The sequence below is a fragment of the Camelus dromedarius genome, chromosome 7 (assembly GCF_036321535.1).
Source record: "Camelus dromedarius isolate mCamDro1 chromosome 7, mCamDro1.pat, whole genome shotgun sequence".
In the NCBI taxonomy this organism is placed as follows: Eukaryota; Metazoa; Chordata; class Mammalia; order Artiodactyla; family Camelidae; genus Camelus; species Camelus dromedarius.
Window position 1 is genome coordinate 34,276,067 of NC_087442.1, and position 27,533 is coordinate 34,303,599.

At 39.4% G+C, this 27,533-nt stretch overlaps 1 protein-coding gene across 8 annotated transcripts in view; it reads left to right on the forward strand.

Moving 5' to 3' along the window:
- The window catches only part of IMMP2L (inner mitochondrial membrane peptidase subunit 2), a 929,241-nt gene that overhangs the window by 763,248 nt on the left and 138,460 nt on the right, over positions 1-27,533 (forward strand). For 5 of the 8 annotated variants that reach the window (XM_064487434.1, XM_064487431.1, XM_031455213.2 and 2 more), the window contains one exon: positions 20,187-27,438. The exons of the other annotated variants lie outside the window; for them this stretch is intronic. In XM_064487434.1, the coding sequence (XP_064343504.1) occupies positions 20,187-20,418 (232 nt within the window). In that variant the 3' untranslated portion in view covers positions 20,419-27,438. Of the gene's footprint in view, positions 1-20,186; positions 27,439-27,533 lie in introns of those variants that run through there. 8 annotated transcript variants of the gene reach the window in all.

The following is a 27,533-nucleotide window of genomic DNA, read 5'->3' on the forward strand; positions in this document are numbered from 1 at the left end:
TTTCTCTTTCCATGTGGCATTTCATTCTCTAGGGCCTCTCAGTGTGCTTTGGGCTTCTCTCAGCATGGTGATCTTCCAGAGTCACAATTCTCATATGATGGATAGTTTTTAAGGAGCACAAGCGCTCAGACAAGTTAAGTGCTATGTCTAGAATTGATCAAAGCAGTCACAGGTACCACTCCCAACCAGGTGAAGTAGACTTCACCTCTCGAAGGGAGAATGGGGCAGAAATATTACGTTGCAGAAGAGCATTTGGGTTGGGAGGTGTTTCTGTTTTCATCTTTGAAAACTACAATGTGCCATAGGTAGTTTGTTTACATAAAGAAATAAGCAGAATTGTTTATGTATATGAGCTTTGACTATTTTGTCAAAATCATATTTCTTTGCTCAGTAAAAAGATCTGTATTTTAAAGTAATCAATGTTATGAAATATACTTCATGCTAAAATGAATAAACGGGTCCATGTTTTCAGCCATGCACATTTATTTAGTGGTTCCTTCCTAAACTGGTCTTGTCTAAGGTAATGAGAGAGAAACATATAGAATTGAGGGTGGAAAAAGGTCATTTTTTAAAAGCTGTATGGGGGGTGAGGATATAGCTCAGTGGTAAAGCATGTGCTTGGCATGCATGAGGTCCTGGGTTTGACCCCTAGTGCCTCCCTTAAGGGAAAAAGAAAAAAAAAAAGCTGTATGGAAATGTTGCTGGAAGTCAAGGGATGGGCAGAATGAGGATGTAGAGGTGGTGACGAAGGATACTTAGAGGAATGGCGGGAGGAACAGGTGCCCAGGGACCGAGCAATAGCTGTGACCATCCCAGTTTGGTTGTAGTTTAGGGCAGTAGTTCTCAAGCTTTGATGGACACTGAAGTCGCCCTGGAGAACTTGTATGGAGCTGGTATAGGGTCTGTGGAAAAGGAGTAGCAATAGGAAAGAATGGAAAGGTAGGTCAGTGGGCCTGTTATTGTGATGGTTCTTGAATGCAAGGCTACGTACCTCTTGTGAGGAGGCAGTGAAGAACAACTGAAGTGTGATAGTCACGGGAATGACCTGATTGAGGCCAAGCTTTAGAAAATTAACCTGGTACAAGTGTGTATAGCACTTGTAGCAAAACAAGGTTGGAACTGGGGAGTCTGGAATAGAGGTTACTGTGTTCATCCAGGAAAGAGGAAATCAGAACCTGTCCCTGGATAATGACAATGAGAATGGAAAGGAGCAGAGGGATTCAAGTAAAGAAGACTGGAAGCTAGTTTGATAGGAGAGTGATGAAGCAAAGCCAGAAATCTAACTATGGCGCTAAGACTGCAGTGAAAACTGGGCAATAAGGGATCCTCAAAGCAAGAAGCCAGGGTAAGACACTCACTTGAGGGCAGGGCTGATGAGCTGGTGTGTTGTGTACATCACGTTTGTATGAGGAGGACTCCCTGGTGGGGGTGTCCAACAGGCCACTGAGAATCAGGCCTGGAGGTCGGCAGAAAGGCTGAGGATGGAAATATGGATCTGGGAGTTATTGGCAAAGTGGTGGGGGGGGAAGATATGGCAGTGGGTGAGTTCATCAAGGGAACACATATAAAGAGAGAAGGAATGACTTCAGGGAATACCTATTTCAGGAAACAGGGATGGAGATAAGCCAGCAAAACTAGAGTATGTTTAGAGCACGTGGAAGACAAGTAGGGTAATCACCAGGGTGACTTTTCTAGCAGGGAGCAACCATCAGCAGGGTTGAAAATTACAGAGGAAGATGGAGACTGAAGACAGGCCACTGATGTTTTAAGTTCTCTGTTCAGCAGAATTGTGTAAACAGACACCAGCAAAGGTTAAGGAATGAGTCAGTGGTCAGGAACTGGTACCATTGATAATGCAGTGTAATTTTGCTGAGAAAATTCATGCTTCCAGTGGACCTTTTAACTTGTATTGAAGAGCTGGGAGAAAATCAAGGAAATATTGCTCATTTACCTAAAAGCAATTCTTTGTGATCTGTCACACGTGTAATTTAAAGCAACCATGGAGTCCTCTGTTCCTTTTTTGTTCATTACTGCAAATGCCTGTACCAGAGGCCCAGGCCTCTTAGGGATGCTACTTAAATCCAGGAGATTTTGTTTTTATTGAGCTCATCTCGGTATATAGAAAAGCTCCTTCAATGAAGGTCCAACCCTGTATCAAAAAAAAAAAAAAAAAAAAGAAACATAACAACAAGCATGTTTTACTGCTATTTTTGATAGAGCTCCTCAGAAGGAACTTTACTGGGACAAGAATTCTTGGAATCATTTTTGTACTTATAAATGAAGATCATTAGCTAACCAAATACAATTTTTCTCAAAGGCGTAACTGCTAATTGGACACCATTCACGGTTAACAGGATACAGGATAATGTAGCTATTTTCAACATCTCATTTTCTTACCTTTGTTATTTTATTATACTTCAGGCTTTCTCTATACCTGACTGACTACAGGACTAACATCTCAGTCTGTGACAAGGCTCTGTGCTAGAGCCATGCAAACTTTACATCCTTTCATTCGTGTGGAAATCTTGCAGAGTTCTTATTTCTTTTCCCATTTTGACAATGAGAAATGTAAGGCTGAGAGAAGGGAAGCCTCTTACCAAAGACGGTGCAGCTATTAATTTTCCAAGTCGGGATCCCAGAATGGTTTCCTGGCTGCAAAGCTTATGCTCTCAGCACCCTCCCCCGATGCTTATTCTGCTCCTCTTCCTGGGACCATCTGGATGTCACGCTGTCCAGGAGCATGGGCAGTGTGCTGGTGACGCGGAGTCATCAGGATTTCTGATGATTACAGAGGATCTCTTTTGGCTCTGTCTTTGACTAATTAGATTGGTTTGGGTTGAGAAATCCCCTCTACCTCCTGTAGTTAAAATTTCTTTAAAGTAATGAAGCAGTTGTCTTTTTGAGTTTAAGAAAACATGGAAAAGCCAGCTGAGAAAAAAACAAAGCACTAAAAGGAAAAGGAAAGCTCTAATTGGAACTGTTGCTTCAAATGCCAGTGAGGACTAGATGCACTAGGCTACATATGGCTGGGAATTTTCATGGGAAGACTTTATCCAAAGGCAGGGCAGGTTCTAGTCCTGGTGCTTTGTGCACTCCATCCCACTTTGGTAGGGAAAATGATTGGTAAGGCTTTCTTAATACTGGGAAGGTGGCACAGAGCACACATGAATATATTGAAGGCACCAAATATGTTGAAATCTTCATCTTTGGCCAAATCTCTCTACCTCTACACAGGGCAGTGAGTGTCTCCACCCTGTGGTGGGGCCACAGGGCTAAGCCCACATCTCTCCTTAGGCTTAAGTTCTGACAATTTAACATTATCTGTGGATTTATAAAGCACCAGTTTTAACCATAAATTATCAACTTATTGCACCATCAAGATTAACCTATATATAAAACCACAAAGTTGGTAAACTATTAAGAGAATTTACAAATTAAAGCCAGCATTCAATTATCTGAGTCAGTGGAGTAAAGTCATGTATCATCCATAGCAGTGGACAAAAGATAATTTGTAACTCTGGCTGAAAAAATTAATTTGCCCTTGTTATATTTTTCTTAGGCTACTATTGAACTTATCAACCATTTCTCAGGTGTATATGTATATATGTGTGTGTGTGTGTGTAACCAATATAGAGAAAAGGGATATGATTTAGAATTATTCAATCTAATGGAGCAGATAATTTGGAATATAGAAATTTTCTGTAAATAAGCCGCACCTAGTCCATAGTTAGCTCTGAGGAATTCCTTTTGTTTCGTGGTAGTCCTACCAGTATTTATCTTATTGCTGCTATATCATCTCTGACATGGATCATCTAACATTATATAAACTTCAATTTTAAATATCATCTGTTATTAACTTTTAGACAGTAACTGAAATTGAAAGACTAAATGTTATTTACTCTTAACCCTAATTTCAATCTACTGAAATTGCTGTCTCGTACAGAGCATCGCAGCTCCTGGCACTGCACTAGCATGTTTATTGATGGGATGTTGAATAACCGTCAAGAGATTTCTCTGAATTAACTACCATAATCAAAGTACAAAAGCAAGACAACCATTACTCGTAGGAGCTCAAAATCTAACCAAAAAACCATGGAGGCAACAGAAGGCATAAAAAGCTAAGATGACTCCATTAACTGAATTCTCCCTAACACACAGTTAGACATATACATTCAGGAACTTAACGTCAGTATTAGAATTTACATTGGGCCAATGTGCTTCCCCCTCCCAACTTTAATGAGGAATAATTGATAAATATAATTGTATATATTTAAAGTATGCAATGGGATGATTTGATATAATATATACTGTGGCATGATTACCAAGATCAAGATAATTGGCACACTATCACTTCACGTAGTCAACCCTTTCTTTGTGTGTGTGTTACTTTAAACATGACCACAGTATCATTATGTTATTGGTCATTCAAACACTATTAACAAGATGACTTCTCAAGAAGGCAACAAGATTCTTTAAACTATTGAATAGAGTTTTGCTACTTTTATTAGCTGTAAATTTCTTTTGTTTTTATTCATTTAGTAGTGAACTTGATTAAAAGTAAATAAATAGATCATAATATTTAAACTAAAAGGTTTATGATCATTCATCATAAATAGTACTGTTCCTCATCCATAATACGGCCATTTAGTAGCATTTTTGGTTCACGCAGTTTATTTCTGACCAAAGTGGTATTTAGAGTCTGAGACTGATTTAAAATTCAGCTAAAAATCTTAGAAAGCATTTTACTTACCCTTCTGAAAGCAAAATGTTTAAAGTAACAAAACACTTATTTCCATTAGAGGAGATATTTTGGTCAATCTGCTGATTTGTTTTTACATTATATATTTAGTCCATATGAGTTATGTACATACATGAAAATGTATAACCACACTGAGTGAATGTAATTTTCAGAATTTTAATAGGTTATGTCTGGTTCTTTATGTGTTCTCTAGATTCAGTCAAAAACACTGACAACTACAGTTTTAAAGGTGATTTACAACTATTTCCTCCCCTAATCTTTCTTTGCTCTTTTCTCAGTGCTTATTATCTTTTTACAAGCTGGAAAGCAAGGTGTCTGTACTTGCACAGAAGTCTCACAAACTCTGTCCAGAGGAGGTTGTTTTGCCACTCAAGAGATGTATTGATTCTTGCATGTAGCTGACAACTTCCTAGCATTACCTTTGAAATGCAGTGTTCCCCTAGGTCTCTGTCCTTAGCACTCTTACTTCTTCTCTAGGTAAGCACATGAATTCCCATGGGTACCACTGGGTAATTCCTGAATCTCTAAATTCTCTTTCCTACCCTTGCCTGGGCTCTGGCGCAGAATTTTCAGTTTTACTCAGGACGTCTTCCCGTGACATTCAAAAGGAATCTCAGATTGATAATCCAAAACTGAATTTATCACTTCCAAACCTGCTCCTTCTCCTGTGATGCCTCTGTTGTTAATGGCATTAGCATATTTCCAGGCAGGTGAGAAATGAGCCAGCTAGACACCTTGTTCTTTTCTCAGCTCCCAGGTCTGATCAGTTGCCAAATTGTATCCAGTCTAAATCCATATGGTCTCTAGTTTTACTTAGTTTACTCAATCAGCATTTTTTGAGCTTCTTTCTACTTTCATGCCATCGATTTAGAATATGAGACAGTGCCTGCTTCAAGCATCTCATACTTATTAAGAGACAAAGAACTAAATGGACCCTCACTGTACTGCTAGTTATCACAAGGAAGCCTGGACTGCTGAGATGAGGACGAGGGCGTGGAAGCCTTCCTGGAGGCAGCAACATGTAAGCTATGTCTGGGAGGATGAAGAGAAGTTACTTGGGTAAAGAGTGAAAGAAAGCCTTTCAGGAGGCAAAAATAAACAGGCTGTGCCAATGCAAAGAGGGTGAGAGTGATTCAGGGACAAGTTGAGCGGTGCTGAGACAAAGCAGAGGCACATTTATGAAGGACCAGGTATACAGTGCAGGCAATGTGGATCTCGGTCCCAAAGGCGCCTTTCCTTCCTCTGATCTTATACACCATTATATCTCTTGGCAGCACCGTTGCAGAGAAATCTGACTGTTCTCTTGCTCTCCACGTTCTTCCTTTTCTTTTCTTTCCTTAGACTGTGGTCAGGTGGTGTCCCGTGGTACAGTGTAGAATGTGTATCTCTCCCTAATCTTTCAATGGCTGTATCACTCACCAGATTACTCATTTCCTGCAACCTCTGCTTCTAGCCCCTTATGAGAACCGTCTTCCCCTCTGAGTTGTAAGCTCCTCGATACCAGATTCTATGGCTCATCCATCTCAATACATTGAGAACACCGTGCCCTCTACTTGGCACATAGTGAGCTTTTACCTATCTATGTTGACTGAAAGGAGTGGCTTTCAGAGTCTTTCCCGACTTCTCCCTTTTTGGGCTTCTTTATGCACACCGACAGGACACAGCCTCATTGCTGTAGTAAGCCTGCCTTTCCTGTCACTGCTGGCAAGCGTTCCTTCCAGCCCAGTGACTTGTAACGCGGCCTGCTGCTGCCCGTCAGCAGCGGCTCCCAGGCAGAGTGGCATGCACATGTGCATACCCTAATGTGCAATGTGGGTTTTCTTTTTCTTTTCTGTAGAAAATGAAAGGCCTCACTTTGCAGTGGAGTAAGAGCAGATTTAGAAAGCATCCGTGTGGGGCCCCATGCCAAACATGACAGTTTCCAGGACCCTACACTCTGTGTCGCTGACAGGTATGGTGAAAAGGACTTGGAACTCGGAACCAGTGCTAAGATGAGTTCCAGCTCTAACAGCCTGTAGGCAGCACTTCTGAGCATTCTCACTTGTGGGCCTGGGGATTAGACCAAATTTCTTTTTCATACCAGTATTTTCATGGCAGTGTTTCAGTCGGGTATCTTGGTTGCAAATAACACAAACCCATCCTGACTTTGTCTTTTTCATCCTAATTGATTTAAGCAGAAAAGATGTCATTGGAAGTTATATGGGATATCACTGAATGGATGGGATGAAAACCAGGCTTGGTAATTGGACACTTAGCAACATAAGACACCCTTATGTCACACACAGGAGCAGGGTGATGAGTTCAGCTGTTGATGTCACCGGGCACTTCCTGGCACTCACGTTGCTGCCAGTAGTTTCACTGTTATCTTTGCATCGCTCCCCCTGTGTTCATAGTCCTGGATGTGGGCATCCAGTTGGCTGAGACCAGCTACTGGCAGTGGAGAAAAGGAATATCTGGACCATCCAACCTGGGGAGTAGACAGTGGAAGAAAGTACTGCCTCTCACCAAGACGTGCACAGACGTGCAAAGGTGGTTAAGACTGGAGGTGCTCACACATGCCATGCCCACACCTATCAGGATCTCAGGGATCACTCAGATCCTGCTTCACCATGTGTGCCTTTAACACTTCAAGCACCTTGTAGATATTTCTTCCAGAGAAGACAGTTTTGCCAGGGTCTAGACCATTCTTTCAATTACCTTTTATTCTACTGTACACTTTTTTTCCTTGTCAACACAATTCTTTGGATTTTGGTAAGTTTCTGATAGAAATTTAAGAATAGCAACTACAGCTCTGACCACTGGGATGCTGTTCTGAGATGAGGAGAAAGAGTGCAATGGATCACCAATTCTAACTCATCATTCACTTGCAGATGCAGAGCAAGATTTGGCGGTCAGGAACGATCTCTGGCTGCAAACAGCACAGCACAGATCTTGCCTATCAAAAACACAGTGGAAAGAAATGATATTTAGAAAAGATCACTTAAAGGGCTTTCTATCTATCCATGACACCAGGTAATCTAAGTACGTAGCGTTGGTATAAGTAAGATCTCTAGATGACATATAGGACTGCGTTACCTTACTCTATTGCAGAACAGCATCCAGCTAACTGTCAGCAAGTTGAATTGTGCTGCTGCCTTTTGGGTGGACATTGTCCATTCTGATGCTTAGGCTGTCTAGTGGTAGAGCCCAGGTGAGAAATAGCTTGTAGAAATTTCATCAGATAAAAACTTAGCTTCCCTTCAAAACTGGGAAGCTTCCTCCTCCCCTCTGGGAGCTGTGTAAGTTAGCTGTCTGGGAGCCCCAGTGAGGAAGGAAACATGCGCAGGACCAAGTGTGCTCTGCCCAGCAACGACCTTGGCCCTGGGAGTTGTCACTTTTATTTATCTTCTCTTGTTCTTAGTTGTTTATAAGCCTCCTCACTTTTTTTTTTTTTTTTTTGAAAAAAAGGAATGAAAGAGGGATGAGAAGTAGGGAGAGATGGTTAGGTAGAGGCTGGATGCCAGATAACCACCCAAATGAACAGAGGTAACCAGGGCAGAGACGCGGCTGTACCCACCAGAGCAGCCCGGCTGGCCATGTTGCCCCAGACCCCCCTGAACAAGGGAGGTCTAGTCTGTCTCAGTGGCCTCACTATGGTTTAAAACAAAGTCAACAACAATGAAGACTTGTCCACCTTTTCCCCTCATGTATTTATATAAGCTGTTTTATCTCCCACATAAAAATTGCGTGTGGGACATGAGCTACCGGAGAACACAGGTGAGCAGTGAGACGTCAGTAATGCCGTCCTCCGCTGTGGCTACTGTTGATACTGTCAGTTGCTAACTATCCAAATTATATTCAAGTATTTCATCACCTGCTTAATCAAGCTGCAAAATAAGGAGTTAGACCACTTCAACTCCAGTGATCTGATTATGTGGTAAAGAGACTGGGTGCATAAACATTAATCCTGGGAAATTAATTCATGAAAATTCACTGCAGATACCCCCAGAGGCCTGTTTTGTATCTATTTTTTTTGCATAAGTTGTTGAACTAACTACTTACTGAAGGTGTCTGGGGGGGACTAGAATGATTATGCGTGATTCTGTAGTTACCTAGAGAGCCTCGTGAAGAAGCCGTGAAGTGACCTGGAAAGGTATTCTCATTAAAGCTCAGTCTTCAACAGGAAAATTGCTTTGAAATGATTAAAGTTAAAATTGTTGGTAATGAAGGGAAACACTTGTCTTAGAATGAGGCCTTTAGGAGAGTCTCATTTGGAATCTTTTGTAAAGCAAATGGCTTTCCTTTTCCATGGCCAAATATTGGGTTGCATCAACCTGCCACATTGTCTCAAATTTTGAAATTCCGTGGAGGGCAAGGAGGATTAGGAGAAGGTTCTAGAGAAAAAACTGGCGGGGAAGTCATGGATAAAGGTCTACCCTCAGGAGGGAAGTCTCTGGCATCCTTGGAAGTCAGCTTAGATGCATTCACTCAGTGGAGCCTTTCCAAGGTGTGGTCACGGCCTCTGCTCCCAGGGCACTGGCCTCCTTCATCTGTCTACCGTGTTGGGTTGTATTTTCATAATCTGGTTAAGCATCTGTCTTTCTCATCAGATGGCGAGGTCCTAGAGGCCAGGAAATGTCTCTATTATCGTTCATACACATCCAGCATCTAGCAGGGGTCTCGTTCACCCCGGACTGAGCCCAAAACTCCGATTACACTTATCTTCTTTGGTAAATACTCGTTTTTGCAGGTATTTAAAGATAGTAATATATCTAAAAACCATGCAGGGGAAATGTGTTTCAGAACTCTGACTTTTCAGAAGCTGGAAAGGTGGTATCAGTGTCTATAAACAGCATCTAAACAATACCTATAGCATATGCAACATAGCACGCCCAGCAGAGTCTGCGGCAACTTCTATAATCAAGCACAGTATTTCTGCGGCAAGTATTATAAATAGGTACGCTGCATGGGATCAGTAAAGGTTATAAATTCATAACAGTTTAGGTCAGGTCAGGTTTTGCTACCAGAGATACAGAACAGTTGAATTTTTGGAGCTCTTTGGATTTTGGAATTGCAGATAAGGTATTGTGGGCCTGTATTACATGTTGAAGAAGGAAGGCAGTCTCAGGGACAAGGACCCTTACTCTTGTCAGGTCAGGGAGGAAGAAGGGAACAGTGCTGAGTTTTTCTGGATGGTGATGTGTTCTCATAGCTGCTACTAGGGTCCCTGACGGAGGGGGCAATGGAAGTGCTTCATTCCTCACACAGAAAGCTTTCTCCTTGTACGGTCACTGCCTCTGGGCCTTTTACCTTATCTGCTGCTGCTTCTGCTCTGTTCTAACTTATTTCTCCATTTTTTCTGGAGCTTTCCTCCCCCCACCCTTTGTTCCTATATATAAATTTTTCTCTTACCAGCTTAAGTCTTAGGAGTGTTCTTTCCTTCCTTGTTTGTCTTCTGCGTTAATTTGGCACAGGACCCTCATTCCTCTCACTTACTTGACCAACCAAAGCTGTGCTGTTACTAGTGGGTTTGTCTTGGAGCAGACACCAGCCAGCGCTTGCTTCGAATGGAAGCAGCCTCCATATGTTTTTGTTTCAGGGACTGTTTATCTGCTTAAAACTGTGTAGGTAAGGGGACGTGTGTGTGGATGCTGGCCCACTGCTATGCTCTGTATGACCCTTGTCTACTGTATCAAACAACGTTGATGAAAACTGCAACTCTGTGTTAATACATGTTTGAAAGTAAAGTAGGTAGTATCATTTCTATCCTCAGTCTCTTTGAAAAAATATCCTTCTCAATATTTTTAAAGAGTACAGTTGCTTATTTTTCCATATGATGTGTTTTTGCCTGTCTTTATTTCTAATTCTGTTTGATTCACTTAGACCATGCATCTGTTTTTGCACATATTTTTACAAGAATAAAAGACTTGTTTTGCTCTCCTAAACCTTTCTTTCCTAGTCTTCTAGGGTGTTTTTAAATACCTGCCTTTAGTGTGGTTGTTGATGTGCGATATTGATCTTACCAGAAAATGGTGGCCACAGAGGTGGGGTCAGGAAGGTGAATCTCTGCACTGTCGGGGCGTTTTTCTCTATGGGGCAGAGCATCACCCCACCCACTATGGAAGCTGATCGTGCTCTCTCTCGTCTCTCTGAGTAATACGTTGTTCCATCCAGCACTTGACTCTGTTGTGTTTTCCTTGGCAACTCTAACCCTAAGATGTAGTGGGCGAAGTGTTGGACTTCTATTCCTGATGGCTGGCGTGGTGACCATTTGTGCTATCCTCCATTTAGCTAGAGCTCCTCCATGGGGTTAGTAAGCGGAGCACGGGGTTGAGCACCAGCGCACAGGGCTCTGCTCTGCGCTCTCCACTTGCAGCATCATGTTGAACGTGCAGTACCAAAGCAGAGACTCTGAGTGAAGTCCTGTGTTTCTCCTCAGTGGTCCACTGCGTACTTACCACTCCTGTCCCTGGGTGCAGTAGTTACTAAGACAACAGTCTAGAAAGAGTTGGAGTACTTTGTCAGTGCAGCACTGAGAAGTGTTCCCTGGCTCACAGCGTGAGCAGACTGATGTAGGTAATGTACTCAGGGAAACCTGAATGTGTAGAAAAGGACAAGCAGCCTGAATTATGGTCAATTACTCAGTTAACCAACGGTGCCCATCCCAGGAGACTGAGGACCAGTCGTAAGTTTCTCTTCTCCATAGTATTGTTCATTTGTTTTGATGGTAAGTGGTAGTCACCAGAGGCAGTCCAAACCACTTTTCTTTGCCTGTGTAATACATTTTAAACATTCTTAAGATGCAGTAAATATAAAAATTTTAAATTGATGCATTACATGTGTTTTAAATTCTATACTGTACCTTTTAAAAATTCTTTTGAAACTGCACCAAAGAATTGTTTCAAGAACTGTATTACAGCTCTTTGGTAGGACTAGTTTATGATCAGTCTGTTGTAGCACATTGTCTGTGAGATTCTCACGTCCCTTAATATTGTGTTGTAAAGAACTAAGGATGTTTCTCTTAAGGTAAGTTAGGGAATTTCCTTGATGCCCAGATCATAAAATACAGCCTTTCTAGATTTAAGCTTTCCTCCTTAATCAGCATGCACTCTTTCAACAAATATTTATTTTTGACAAGTACTTCCTAATCTTGTATAAAACACCATGCTAATTTTTAATAGAGAAAAGGTAAGATACAGCTTCTGCTGTCAGAAATGTTAGAGACTCTAGGTTACAGACCAGGAATTGGTGAACTATGACCTTTGGGCCAAATTTAGCGTGCTGCCTATTTTTGGAACAACTCTTTGATTTGCTTATGTTTTACTTTTGGCTGCTTTGTACAATAAAGCAATGGCAGTTGAATAGTCGCAACAGAGACAATATGACCTGGAAACCTAAACGAGTTACCCCCTGGCCATTTACACGTAAGCTAGCTGATCCTTCCTATAGACTTGGAAACAAATAATTAAATAATATCATAGGAGAAGCAAGACATTAATTACAGAGGGAAGCAGCGTGAATTGAGAACCATACTTACTTCAAATCCTAGTTCTGTCATTTATTAGATCATTGTGACCTTCAGGACATGATTTAGTATTTCTAAGCTTTAGTTTTGTTTTCTACAAAAGGGAAATAATTACTATACCACAGGTTTAACTTAAGGAATAAGGGAGATACTGGTATATTCTGAATGTTTCAGGTAGACAACAGTCAATAAATGTTCCCTGTGTCAAAAGAATGGGGTGATGGATAGGTTGACTGTATGTCATGAAGCCACCTTCATTATGTCTGTTGATCCAGCATAATTATCAGTACCCCTCTTCATTCTCAAATGTCCCAATTTGGATAATAAATTACATGGTCACACTTAGAGTTTCTTAAAGTTCTATTTGTGATTATCTCATTTTAAAAGATGAGGAATCAAATTTATTTAAGAACTATACGTACTGTGATAAAATAAGAAAAATAAAAACAGTTACTTTGTATTTGTCATTGTTGACCTAACCACACAAATATTTTGGTACCCATACTATTAAATTTTGTCTGTCTAAGAAAGACACATGTATAATTACAGTATGTTTCTCATATCTGATGAAGGAGACTTAGAAGTAAATCAGTTGGTGAAAATAAAATTGGTTTTCTGATATGGCAACCTTCCAGGATGTGGCTGCCCCTGTGCTCACTGGGATAAGATATCAGGGCCTGAAATTGGTTTCTCCTTTAAAGAAGTCCCCTGAAGGAAGGGATCGCTGGCTGACAAGTCATGGTCCAAGATGGGTCACTACCTGGCACTCACCAGCAGATGTCTACACTTGGTTTACAGCTGTATGAGTCCCCTGGGTTCAAGGTGAGAGGTCAAGGAAAGGAGATATCCATATATATATATATGTAAATGACCAATATGTTTTAGTTAAAGATATATAACATCATCTTTCTTCCTTAACTTCTTTTCTGTGTTTTCCCCTCTGTCCTACTTCCAGACTCTTACGCTTATGCTTGCCCTTGTAAGCTCTTCTTTCAAGAGAGGGTGTCCTGAAGCCAAGAGTTGCTAGAGCATCCTGTAGGCCTGTGGAAAGGGGCTGGAGAGAAAGAGTAGCATACACCTGTGCCCCTGGCACCTGAAGCAAAACCTGGGCCCAAGAAGGCTGTGTCTACCAGATGCCAAAATAACTTCTCAGTGGAGCCAATTCAATCAAAGACAGGCAATTCAGTGTAAATTTAGTCCGTGTGTTTCTGTGTTTCGTTGGCATTGTGTGGACAATACAAACCAGTTGACTGATAGCACTGATCGTATTCCAGCCAGTAATTTTGGTGTTTCCTAGAGAACAGATTTCTAAAAATAAGCAGGAATATGTAGGTGGTGTTTATGATGATCCCCTGGATGCAAAAAAATTAGAACTTTGGGCCTGAAAAATAAGAATTTGAGCTTTTTCTAACATTTGGTTTTATAAAGTGTTAATACTAATATATATGTGTAGGTATATAATTTTTATATAATTTTAAAGATATAAATACAAAGGTAGGTTCTCACATATTTTTGCTGCTGGGGTACATAATCAAATTAGTGACTACTATTCTAGAACACTGACTCCCAATCTTTAGGCAAGAGAGTTATTGTAAGAGGCTCATTAATACATGTCAATGGATCTATTTTCTCACTCAGTAGATACTAAAAATCCAATGATCTTCTAAGGGTTTATAATGTTTTTTTTTTAATATGTTTTTGTTGGTTTGTTTTAAAATTTACTGTAAAATTGAATTCCTTAAGCCTGAAAATACTGTGAATCTATTGAAGGAGATGGGAACAAAGAGTAGGGATCCTTGAGTCCCAGTAAGTTACTAGGTTGGTTGGTCAAAGTATTTAAGCTTTTGAAAAAATAGTATATGCTTAAGCATCTCTCTCTCTCTCTGTCCTTAATAACAGACTATTTTTTTTTCTTTTTCCTCCTCATCTTCCTTTGTTTCCCTATTTTGGGTGAATATTGGGAGATCTCAGGAACTGGCTTCCAGCACAGTGTTCCTTTTTATTTGTGTCTGTATTAGTTGCTAGGGCTGCCAGAACAAAATACCACAGACAGCATGGCTCACATACTAGAAATTTTCTCAACAGTTCTGGAGCCTAGAAGTCAGTCCACGATCATGGTGTTGGGCTCATTTTCTCCCAACACCTCTCTCATGGGCGTGCAGGTGGCTGCCCTTTTGCTGTGTCCCCACACCCAGTTCTCTCTCTGTGTCTTAATCTCTCTCATATGCATACCATCAGACTGGGCTAGGGCCCACCCTTATGGCCTCATTTTAACATAGGCCTTTAAAGAAGTGACTGTCTCCAAATACAGTCACATTCGAGGTACTGGGGGTTAGGGCTTCAACATACATGTTTTGGGGGAACACAACTCAGCCCATAATGTGCATTTCCTTTTGATTAGTCTGCTTCTTTCAGGAAAATATGTAGGACCTAGCAATATCAAGAAGTATGATTAGAGTGACAATAATCTTGATTTGTCCAGGAAAGTCCTGGATAAATTATCATCAGGACTTAATTTAAAAAGTGCCCCCATTGACTGGCTGAAGTGTCTCATCTGGATGATGAATTATATGGTGACCCACATATAGAGGTCTGAGAGCCAGAGGGCATGTGTTAGAGCCTCGGCTCAAAGGAAAACGTGTTGGACCTAAGTTTCATCAACTGTGAAGTAGAGACGGTAACTAGTACTTGCATCAGGGTTATTGTGAGAATGAAATGAGTTAGTGTGTGTAAGTCATTTAGAACATTGCCCTGAATGTAGTTGTACTGAGTGTGGCATTGAGTAAGCAAAGCAGAGATGCCTGTCAGGTGTGATGCTTAATTTTGCGTGTCAACTTGGCCACAGATATTCAGTCAAACATTATTTTGGATGTTTCTGTGAACATGTTTTTGGATGAGACTGACATTTAGATTGGTGGACTTTGAAAACAGATTATTCCCAATCAGTTGAAGGCCCAAAGAGAGTAAAAGGCTGACGTTCCCCAAACCAAGAAGGAATTTGTCAGCAGATTGCCTTTGAGCTTAAACTACGCCTCTTTCCTGAGTCTCCAGCCTACTAGCCTTTTGCTTCAGATTTTGGACCCAGCCAGCTCCATACTTATATGAGCTAATTAATTCCTTAAAATGAGTATCCTCCTCTCTCTCTATATATATGCACACACACACCTTATTGGTTCTATTTTTCTCTGGAGGACAGTGCCACACACAGTATGTATGGACACTGAGGCTATCTTCCTGGATTTTTATGCCCTTCTAAATTCTGTGTTCTTTGCATGTTTATATACATATCAATACAAAGTAAAGATCCATGACAAGACAGCTGAGGGAATGAATAGGCACTCTATCTTAATCTCAGTCTTTAAAAAAGACTTAAATTTTGCATTCCCCTACCATGTTTTAAAATGATACTGATATTATCCATCTGTGAGAATTTTCACCATTATTTATAATTATGAAGATGAATCATGTTTTTCAGGAGGTGAGAGTGGCATCTCTAATCAATGTGTGGAATAAAAGTAGCCAGGTTTTGGTAACATGACTGTTGATTTAAAAAAAAATTGAATCCCTATGTTAAAACTGAGCTCCAGAACTAGGAAAGCAGGCAGATATATTGGCAAGAGTTCAGCCAAGTTAAGAGATTGGCAAATCAACTTTATGACGAAAGTTAAACAACTTGGAAAAGGAGATAAAGGTTTGAGAACAACTGAGTAGCAGCTATCACATCTAAAACGGGGGATTGTAGGGGGTGGGGTGCAGACCAGCTGTTCTCTAGCTCAGCTGATCTCAGACAGGAACAAAAGTGAATTAAAAACTGCAGTGTGACAAACCATCCAGCTCTAGGCTGCGGCAGTTAATATGGTTAGACTGGGTACTTAGGCTGTCTCAGAATGCAGTCAAAAGAGTCTTTAAAGTTGGTTAGGTTTACCTTTCCTGGGTGTGAAGCTAAGTGGAAAGTTCGGGTCTAGATTTCTGGTGGGGTCAGAATCTCCTGGGTGTGGGATGGAGCTTTTTTAAAAACCTCAGGCTCCATTTCTATGAAGTGATAGGAAGTGGTTTCTAGGCTATACTGTTGAGAATGAAAGCAACGTGCAAAAGGGAATGTATAGTATCTACCTTCAGTATGAGAAAAAAGGAAAATAAGAATGTGTGTATATATGTAATATATATAAATAGATAAAACTGATTAAAAGTATGTGTATTTGTATATGTTTGTTTCTTTTCTGGGAAAAAAGGATAAACAAGAAACTAATGAATCTAGTTAACCTATTAGAGAGGGGAGGTGGCAGATGGGAGTGGAGCTTCTCTGTGTGTGTTTTTTATTAGTTTCCTGTTGTTGCTGTCATAAATTACCACAAGGTTAGTGGCTTAAGACAGCATAAATTTATTATGTTACAGTTCTGGAGATCGGGAAGTCCAACATGGGTCTCACTAGGCTAAAATTAAGGTGTCAGCAGGGATAATTGCTTCTTGCCAGCATTTAGAGGCCACCTGCATTTCTTGACGCATGACCCTGTTCTGCATCTTTAAAGCCAGCAGTGTTAGTGTCTTCAAATCTCTCTCTAAATCTTACCCTTCTGCTTGGCTGGTCTACATTTAAGACCCTTGTGATCACATCTGTGTCCAGGGAAGAATATAGCATAGTCTCCTTATCTTAAGATCAACTGATCAGCAACCTTAAGTCTAGCTGTGATCTTAATTCCTCTTTTGCTCTGTAACATTATATTCACACCTTCCATGGATCAGGATACCCACTTCTTTGGATTATGTAGGGGGCATTATTCTGCCTGCTACAACTTTTAATATTTAGAACCATTTAAATGTTTATTCAAAAATAAAACTGAATCAGGAAGGATAACAAAAGCAAAGTCTAAAATGGAATACAAGTAGAAACAAGTGGATCTAACTATGTATCAGTTGGGAAGATAACTATATTAGGGAGAAAAAAAGTGAATTCAAATAAATTTTGAACACAAGACTCTTCCAGTACATGGCTACAGTGAGATCTATTTTAAGAACCAAAATAATTGCAAAAAAATCTTGATTCTTACTCAGTAAATTTGTTGTTGGTAGTAGTTATGGTGACTTACACTACCCTAAAATACACAAAAAATAGTTTAAACGTGCTGTTGTTGTGGGGAGACAGAGTGCTCACTGTGGAAAAAAGGAGATAAAATATAGACTATGGGAAGGTGAGGGAGAACCCTGTGGTTGGGGACATTTTAGTGTTTATCCCCTGAAATGGCATAGAAGATTGACACCTATGAGCACATCTAGTACCAGATATTGGTTTCTAAATAGCATTCCTTGGTAAAAGAAATCAAGGCTCCTTAAAGAAATGTCTAATTTCAGATGGAACAGGTATAAAGTACAAGGTAAGCCCACACCACCTAGTGGTACCAAAAAATTAGGAAGTGATCGAAGATTCATGGAGGCATGTCCAAAATCACTGGCCAACTGTAGGCCACTCAAGAATTAAAAAAAAACAAAAAGATATTATGATTTTGAATTTAAAAAGGGGCTTTTCCCCTCCAACTTCAAATGCCTCTATTTTAACATAAAAGATTCCTTTTTAAAGAGAAGAATGGAAATTAATAAAAAAAAAAATAGTAAATTTAGAAAATCTCTTTTGTAATCCTCAGTGGAATAATTGTTTCAGGCAGAATAATCAAAGAATGTTAAAATTATTTTAGATACTTTAGAAACCAGCCTCCTTCAAAGAGCAGCGAGATGATATGTTGACATACAGGATATTTACGTATTTCAAAATATCACCCCACTTAGCTGGAATCTAAGCAGGAGGGGAAGAATCAGTCAATTACAGATGGGGGACATTCTGATTAAACTAAATGTAAACTGAAGCAAAATAATGACAATTATGATGTCATTTGTAACCCTCAATCAAGAATTTAAAAATAGCTATGAAAGACATTATAAAAGAAAAATTTGAATATGGGCTATATATTAAATAATATATCAGTATTAAATACCTTGCATATAATGTATTCATGCAGGAAAGTGTTCTTAGGAGATGCATGATGTCAGCAACTTTCAAATGGTTCAGGAGAAAGTCTTTGTATACAGATATATATACACACATACGAGAGAGGAATGAATGCAGTAAAACATAAATAAGTGCTGAATTTTGGTGAATAGAGATGTTACTTTAAAAATCAAACCTACAGAAAATTTGAAAATGTTATATAAAAACAAGTTGAAGAAAAATTCCTTTATTGGGCCCATGGGCTTCTTTTGTTTATATTTGAAGTTGTGATGAATGTTTTCTTATCTTTTTTTTTTTTTTTTAATGTGTTTCTGGTTGTCTATTTGGAAGTCTCTCCCTTGACATCCAGCTCTGAATCTCTGGGCAATGTGATTTTTCAAATTCAAAAGCTAATAAACAGAACTTCAGTGAAAGCAATGTCATGTGTTCATCTCTAGGGCATTCTAATTTATAAGAAGAACATTTGAAAATAAAGTGGATGCCTAGTATCTGATTTATGGATGGCACTCAAATATGCGCTAAGCATGAGTGTGTTTTGTAACCTTTTACATACCATTGAAATGCTGCCTGACAGTGCCAAAAGACCCAGAGTTCTAGGCTCTTTTTCAGACCTGTGCAGGGTAGAATCTGAGGATAGAACTTGGATCTGCGTTTTAAACAGGTTTGCCACAGCTGATGTCCCTAGGGAGCCTTAAGACATTTTTAAGAGACTCCCTCCCTCTCAGGACTCAGCCTTACTTCCTCCAGGAAAAATTCCCTCCCTTTGCCTCTTTTTCCATCCTGGTACATCGTTTACCATCTGCCATGATCTTTCTGTAGATTTGCCTCCACTTATGAGGCGGTTATGTCCTGATAAGATACTTTCAACCTTCAATGGGTTTAAGTAAAAAATGTATTTAATAAACTTAACCTACCAAACAATGGCTTCACTTAGCCTACTTTGAATGTGCTCAGAACACTTAACATTAGCCTACAGTTGGGCCAAATCATCGAACGCAAAAAGCCTATTTTATAATAAAGTACAAAATATCTCCTGTAACTTACTGAATACTGTACTGAAAGTGAGAAACAGAACGGTTGCAAGCGTTACCAGTTGCTTACCTTTGTGACTGTCTGGCTCGAAGGCACTGCCCAGCATCATGAGAAAGTGTCAGTATCGTACCATGTATCGCTGACCTGGGAAAAGATCAAAATTCAGAATTAGAAGTATGGGTTCTACTGAATGTGATGGTGTGAAAGCAACATGCAAAGTCAGAAAGTCGTTAACATTGAGCCATTATGAGATGAGGACCATCAATTCTTTTCCCTTCGTTCCCGTCCCACCTTTCTCCTGGTTTTCCACCTCTCTCTGCGAGCACTAGATCCACGCTGCTTCAGTGTTCTCCGTGGGTGGAGGCACACCACCCAATCTCACACCTAACCCCTGCTGCTCATCCAGCAGGTGGGACAATACTTTTGGCAAGATACAGATTTTTAAAATGTCTCACTGAGATAGTGAGAGTTCTGTAGGAAATCCTGAGAATATAAGCCAGATTTATGCTTCTGGGGTATACACAAGCAGGCTGCTGAGGATAATGGTTAAGTTTGCAGACCCTGGATTTGGACTAGTCAGCCCTGAAGCCAGCCTCTACTGCGTGGTAGCTATATTGACTTTTGACAAGTTCTTTAACCTCCATGAACATAGTTCTAGCTTATGAAAAAAGGAGATGGGATCAGTACCTACCTCAAATGGGTGTGAGTATTAAAGGCATGTACATGTACGAAGCCCACAGAAAAATGCCACTGGCTGTTTACTTCCTTCATCATCATCATCTTTCCTTGGACTATCAGACCGGCATCAAATTCTGTTTTCGAGATAGCAATCATGATCCTTCATAAAAAGAATGTCTTTCTCGCTTTCTTTCTGTCTCTCGTGGGTTCAGGTTTCCCTGGGGCTCCTGCATGCTCATGCTACACACATCCTGTGGCCTCCAGAGCGCTGGCAGAAGTTGGAATCTGTCCTTCCTCCAGAGCGCTTGCCAGTTCAGAGTGAAGAGGAATGCCTGCGTGGATCCCCCTGAGCTGCTGGCGCGGGGAGGCCACCACCACCTCCCGTCACAGCAAGAGGGATGGAGAAGAGAAATATCCAAAAGGGCAAAGCTTCCCACAAGATGATGGTGTGCAAGGAACATTTCTATCACGTGAAGATGATCTGTAATATTAGAGAAGGAGTTTTAAACTATTAAACAGTATTAAATAGCATCTGCTTTTGTGTTAAATTGTAATACCCTATAGTTTAATGCTTTAAAAATTGCAAGCCTTTGGCAATAAGAAGATTTTATTCCCATATGTCTGACAGGGGATAAATTTTGGATTATTTTTTATACATACTTTTTCTGTTGGTTGTTAAGCTTTGACTTTGGTGCTTGCTGGTGGAAGACTATGAAGATTACTCTTGAGATGGAACATGAAGAAACATTATACACATAGTGAGAGGAATTATATTTTGGAATATATATGGTTGACAGCATCTACAGTGCAATGACTACCAGTGAGGAAGAACAGTAAACTGATGTAAAAAGAAAACACTGATTTGCTCAAATACTGTTTTGGGTGTTTATCCTTTAACCTTTAATAATAATCTACAAAAAAGGAATATAGTCTCTATTTTGGAAGTAAGGAATTAAATTAGTGCAGAACCAATTCTAGCAACACTTCCATACAATCAAATCTTTCTTATTGGTCCTTTTTTAATCCCAAATTTCTTAATACTCTCATGTCTGTTCACATTGATGAGTAAACCCATTTATTAATAATATGCAGTCACTATTTGGGGGAAAAAAAAAATCACTCCAGATCAGTCAAGTTTGATTCCCCACCCCCCAATGATTTTTCAGTGCTCCTGTTAGTAATACTGAAATCACCAATTGAAAAGTGGGGTAATACATATTAGACTTTATAATTGTATAGCTAGGGTGGGAAATTACCTGCATGCAAGTTGATATTTATGAAGCTTTTCTTTTTTCCCTCCCACTGGTTGGAGTTTGGCACTTATGAAAAACTACGTCTCTAGATCAATCTCCTCTGTATGGCTGGTCTCATTTTCTTCTGTTTCATCAGGAGATAAGATCCCAGATGAGGACTAGCCATCTTGCAAATGTGTATGCAACCTCATTATTTGCTGATGGGAACAGAAAGAGCAACAACAACAAAAAATGCATATCAAGAGCATATGTTACTAATAATAACTCATTAGCACCTTAATAGCTAGTTCAACAAACATCAGTGCATGCTTATGTACTAAGGTTGGTCAAAATTATTATTTTTAAGAGATCTGCTTAATATCTTTTGATGGATCTATATTATCCTTATCAGTTCTTCAATTCCATTTCCCTTTCCTCCCCAACTTGAACTTCACACTCTGACTTTTAACTGCTGATTACCAAATACTCCTTGCTATTTCAAGACTTGTAATTTTTTTCCCTTGGCAAAGTGCATCCTCTAGGATTACATGTAAAATATTGAGAGCATAAAGGTTTTAACCCTTTAGTTACTGGAATATAGGAAAGTCTAGGGACTATGGAAGAGGGGGGTTAGGGTGATGATGAGGGGAAGAGAGTAGAGAGGAAATGAAGGGGTATGTGGAGTAGCTGCTAGTTACTCTGGTGTGGAAGAATTTGGTATTTTAACAGTTTGGCAGAATGGCTATCAGCCTTGCTACCTTATTGACGATCTGTGTCTTCCTGCTCTAACTATTAATTCAAGATTGTGAATCTTCAGATAGGAGACAAATGCTCCTTCTATTTAATTTTGTATTCTCTAGCCATCTAGCACATCACCAGCGGAGTTAATACTTGATGCTTGTTGAACAATGCAGCTCATAACTTACCTTCTCAAAGATGCAACTCCAGGCTGAGTTTTTATCTGTGTTACCTAGTATGCACTTTCATGAGAGTATCAATCACTCTCAGTATTAACCAATGAAGGAAAGAGTCCTTAACTGTCTTCCACTCCCAGGGCACAGCAAGAGGCAACAGACTCAAGAGCCTGGTCTTTCTGTGAAGAGGACTTGCAGCTTATATTCATAGCTTTGACGTGAGGCGCAGGCTTCTAATTAAACACACATCTCAGGGCTGACTGTAACCCTTTCAGAGACCTGGGAGGGCAGGCATTATCTTTGCACTCTCCCTCTGCCATGTTCCAGCACACCAGCGAAAATTCTTACACGTTTGGTGCTCCGGTTTTTGTGGCTGCCACCCATGGGACACCCTTTGATCACCTGGCTCTGGTGGCCAGCTGGACTAGCATTCCACCATCCCATGGACTGTTAAAAATTGGGGCCACAGTTCTGGGCTGCACTGTGCCCATCCCTAGTGGCAGCACACTGAAGCATACTCTCAGTCTTTCTGTGAAAAAGGCCCATTTCCTTGGAGCTTTGGTCTTATGGGAAGGGTTCTGGTTTGGCACATATCTAGGGGCTACTGAGGTAAGGACACCAGGGATGGGGGTCAGTGGATGCCATCCTCATGCTCTCCCTCTGCCTCACTCCAGGTTGCCAGCGTCTCCCAGAAAAGAGCTTGTATACTTGTCTGGCACCCTGATTTTTGTGACTGCCACCTAGGAGACTCCTCCAGATTGTCTGACTCTGGTGGACAATGAGATTTACATTTGTGATCCCACCAGAATATAAGTATTTACATACTTTAAAAGCTGCTGCCTGAGGGCCTGGCTTCCAAACCACTGGAATCTAGGTGCTGACTGAGATCCTCCCCTCCACTGACAGGTCTTGGCATACTCTCAACTACTAGGAGCCACTAAAAATCAAGTAGGCTGCTTGGACAATTGCAAAGGTTTGAAAGACAATCAAGAACTAAGGCAGAGTACAACAATAGGTTCATCTCCTATGTGAGGCCACTCCTTTAAGACTGGAGAGGTGGTGGTTTTATTTAATGCATGGAAACTAACGTAGAGAGTCAAGGAAAATGAAGAAACAGGAATATTCCAAATAAAAGAATAACAAACCTCAGAAAATGTCATTAATGAAACAGGGATAAAGGATTTATCTGATAAAATAGGATCAAAATAATGGTCATAGAGATGCTCACTGAATTCAGGAAAAGAATGAATTGAACACAGTAAGAACTTCAGTAAAGAGCTAGAAACTGTAACAAACTATCAAAAAATCACAGCTGAAGAGTAAAAATCAAAACAAAACAAACAAAATAATGCTAGAGGTATTCAACAAGGCTAGAGGAGGCAGAGAAAAGGATCAATGAAATTGAAGACAGGGTAGTGAAACTCACACAATCAGAGCACCAAAAAGGATAAAGCTTTTTTAAAAACTGAAGATAGTTTTAGGGATTCAAGGGACAAGATGAAGCAGACCAACATTTGCACTACAGGGATCTCAGAAGAAGAGAGAAAGTAGCAGAAAACTCATTTGAATAAATAATGGCTGAAAGCTTTCTTAACCTGGGGAAGGAAACAGACATCCAGATCCAGGAAACCCAAAAAGTTCCAAAGGAGATAAGCCTGAAGAGACCCACACCAAAACATGTTATAATTAAAATGTCACAAGTTAAAGACAAGAAAAGAATCTTAAAAGCAGCAAGAGAAAAACAACTTGTTATGTACAAGGGAACTCTCCGTAAGATTGTCAGCAGATTTTTCAGCAGAAACTTTGTAGGCTAGAAGGAAGTGACACACCAAACAAACAAAAGATAAAGGAGTTCACTGTCACTAAATCAGCCTTACAAGAAATGTTGAAGGGACTACTTTAAGCTGGAGTGGTGCTAATGAGTAACAGGAAAACATCAAAGTATAAATCTCATGGATAAAGTTAAATACATAGTAAAATACAGAATAAACTAATGTTGTAAAGGTGATGGATGACTCACTTATAAAGCTAGTAAGAGGTTAAAAGACAATGATAATAAAGTTATTTTATGTTTTATAGTTACAATAATTAGCCAAAGGATACACAAGACAAAAAGATGTAAATGTAACATCAAAACCATAAAATATGGTGGGAGGAGACTAAAAATACAAAGCTGTAGATTGCACTCAAACTTAAGTTATCAATTTAAAGTAGATTGTTACAAATTGTTATATGTAAGCCTTATGTTAACCACAAAGCAAAAACCTAGCTACACACACACATATATATAAATATATAAAAGTAAGAAGCTAAGCATACTACTACAGAAAATACTGAGTTGCAGAAGAAGAAAGGAACAGAGGAACTAGGAAACATCCAGGAAGCAAACAAAATATCAATAACTACACACCTATTAATAATTATGTTAAATGCAAATGGACTAAATTCTCCAAGCAAAAGACATAGAGTGGCTGAATGGATTTAAAAAAGAAAATGACCCTATCTCTAGGCTGCCTACAAAACTGTCAATTCAGATATAAGGATACACACAGACTGAAAGTGAAGGGATGGAAAAAAGCTATCCCATGCAAATAGAAACCAAGAGAAATCTGGAGTTTCAATACTTAATGTCAGACAAAATGGACTTTAAAGCAAAGACTGTAATAAGAGGCAAAGAGAGCATTACATAATAAATAATAAAATAAAATCATAAATGAGAGAGAAGATGTTACAACTGATACCACAGAAATACAAAATATCATAAGGTACTAATATGACCACTTATATGCCCAAAATTGGACAACCTAGAAGAAATGGATAAACTGCCAGAAACATACAACCTACCAAGAATGAATCACGAAGAAATAGAAAATCTGAGCAGACCAATTACTTGTGAGAAGATTGAATCAGTAATGAAAAACTACAAACAAAAGTTCAGGACCAGATGGCCTCACTGATGAACTGTACCTAGCACTTAAAGAGAAATTAATACCAACTTTGTCAAACTCTTTTAAAAAATAGGAAAGGGGGGAACACTTCCAAACTCATTTTACAAGGCCAAACATTACCCTAAGGCCAAAACCAGACAAGGATGCCACAAGAAAAGAAAATTACAGGTGAATATTTTTGAAGAATATAAATGCAAATCATCACAAAATTATTAAGAAACTGAGCTCATTAATACATTAAAAGGATCATACACCATTATCAAGTGGGATTTATCCCAGGGATGCAAGGATCTGCAAATCAATGTGATACACCACATTAACAAACTGAACAATGAAAATCATATGATCATCTCAATAGATGAAAAAGCATTTGACAAAATTCAACATCCATTTATGATGAAAATTCTTAACATACAGCAAACATACCTCAACATAATAAAGGTCATTTTATTACAAGCCTACAGCTCATACTCAATGCTAAAAAGCTGAAAGCCTTTCCTCTATGATCAGGAGTAACAAGGATGCCCATTCTCACCACTTTTATTCAATATAGTATTGGAAGTTCTAGCCACAGCTATCAGGCAAGAAAAATAAATAGAAGGCATCCAAATAGGGAAAAAAGAAGTAAAAATGTCACTATTTGCAGATGACATAATACTATATGTAGAAAACCCTGAAGATGTTACCAAAAAACTATCACAACTAATCAGCAAATTCATTAAAGTTGCAGGATACAAAATCAATATACAAAATATTTTGCATTTCTACCCACTAACAAACTATCAGAAACAGAAATTAAGGAAACCGTCCCCTTTACAATTGCATCAAGGAGTAAAATACCTGGGAATATATTTAACCGAGGAGGTGAAAGACCTGTACACTGAAAACCATAAGACACTGATGGGAGAAACCGATGAAGATACAAATAAATGGAAAGATACCCCATGTCCACGCACTGGGCTACCGATACTGCTGAAATGTCTCTATGACCCAAAGCAATCTACAGACTTAATGCAACCCCTATGAAATTACTCATGACATTTTTCACAGAACTAGAACAGATAATCCTAAACTTTAGACTCCAAATAGCCAAAATAATCTTGAGAAAAAAGAACAGAGCTGGAGGTATCACGCTTCCTGACTTTACAGTCAACTACAAAGCCACAGTTGTCAAAACAATGTGATACTTGCACAAAAACATATATAGACCAATGCAACAGAGCAGAGAGCCCAGAAATAAACCTATGGTCAATTAATATTTGAGAAAGGAAGCAAGAATATACACTGGAGAACAGTCTCTTCAATAAGTGTTGCTAGGACAACTGGACAGCTATGTGTAGAAGAGCGAGACTAAACATTTCCTTGATCAAAATTTCAATGGCATTTTTCACAGAAATAAATCAAATGACCCTAAAATTTATATGGAACTACAAAAGACCCTGGATATGCAAAAGCCATCTTGAAAAATGTACAAAGCTGTAGACATCATCCTCCCTAATTTCATACTATATTTGAAAACAATACTAATCAAAACAGAATGGTACTGGCATAAAAACAGACACACAGCTCAAGGGAACAGAACAGACAGCCCAGAAATAACCTCCTGCATATACAATTAGTTTATGACAAAGGAGCCAAGACTATACAATAGGGAAAGGACAATCTTTTCAATAAACAGTGTTGGAAAAACTGGATGGCCACATGCAGAAGAACAAAACTGGACCACCATCTTACACCATACACAAAAATTACCTCAAAATGGATTAAAGGCTTGAATGTAATACCTCAAACCATTAAACTACTAGGAGAAAACATACCCAATGGAATTTTATTCAGCCATTAAAAAGGAGATCTTACCATTTGTTACACCATAAATGGACCTTGAGGGCTATTTATGCTATGTGAAATAAGTCAGATAGAGAAAGACAGTAAGTCAGAGAAAGACAAATATATGATTTCACTTATATGTGGACCCCCCTCCCCCCCCCAAAAAAAGGTTATAGATACAGAGAACAGATTGGTAGTTGCCAGAGATTGGGAGCAAAATGTGTGAAGGGGGTCAAAAGGTACAGATTTCCATTATAAGCTAAGTAAGTCATGGGGATGTGATGTATAGCATGGTGACTATGGTTAATGATACTATATTGCATTTGTGAAAGCTGCTTCAGAAAATGTATCTTAAAAGTTCTTATCACAAGAAAAAAATTATAACTACCTGTGGTGATGGATGTTAATTAGACTTACTGTGGTAACTGTTTTATAATACGTAGAAATACTGCATAATCATGTTGCATACCTGAAACTAATGTTACATGTCAATTGTACCTCAATAAAAAGAGAATTTGGAGACATCCATGTCTCCAATTTGGATTTTGATTTCTTGATATCTTATAATTTCTCTCCTCTCTTGCTAAATCCAAGAAGTATGTGATCCAAGCTACACATTTCTTAAAGAGTTGCCTTCC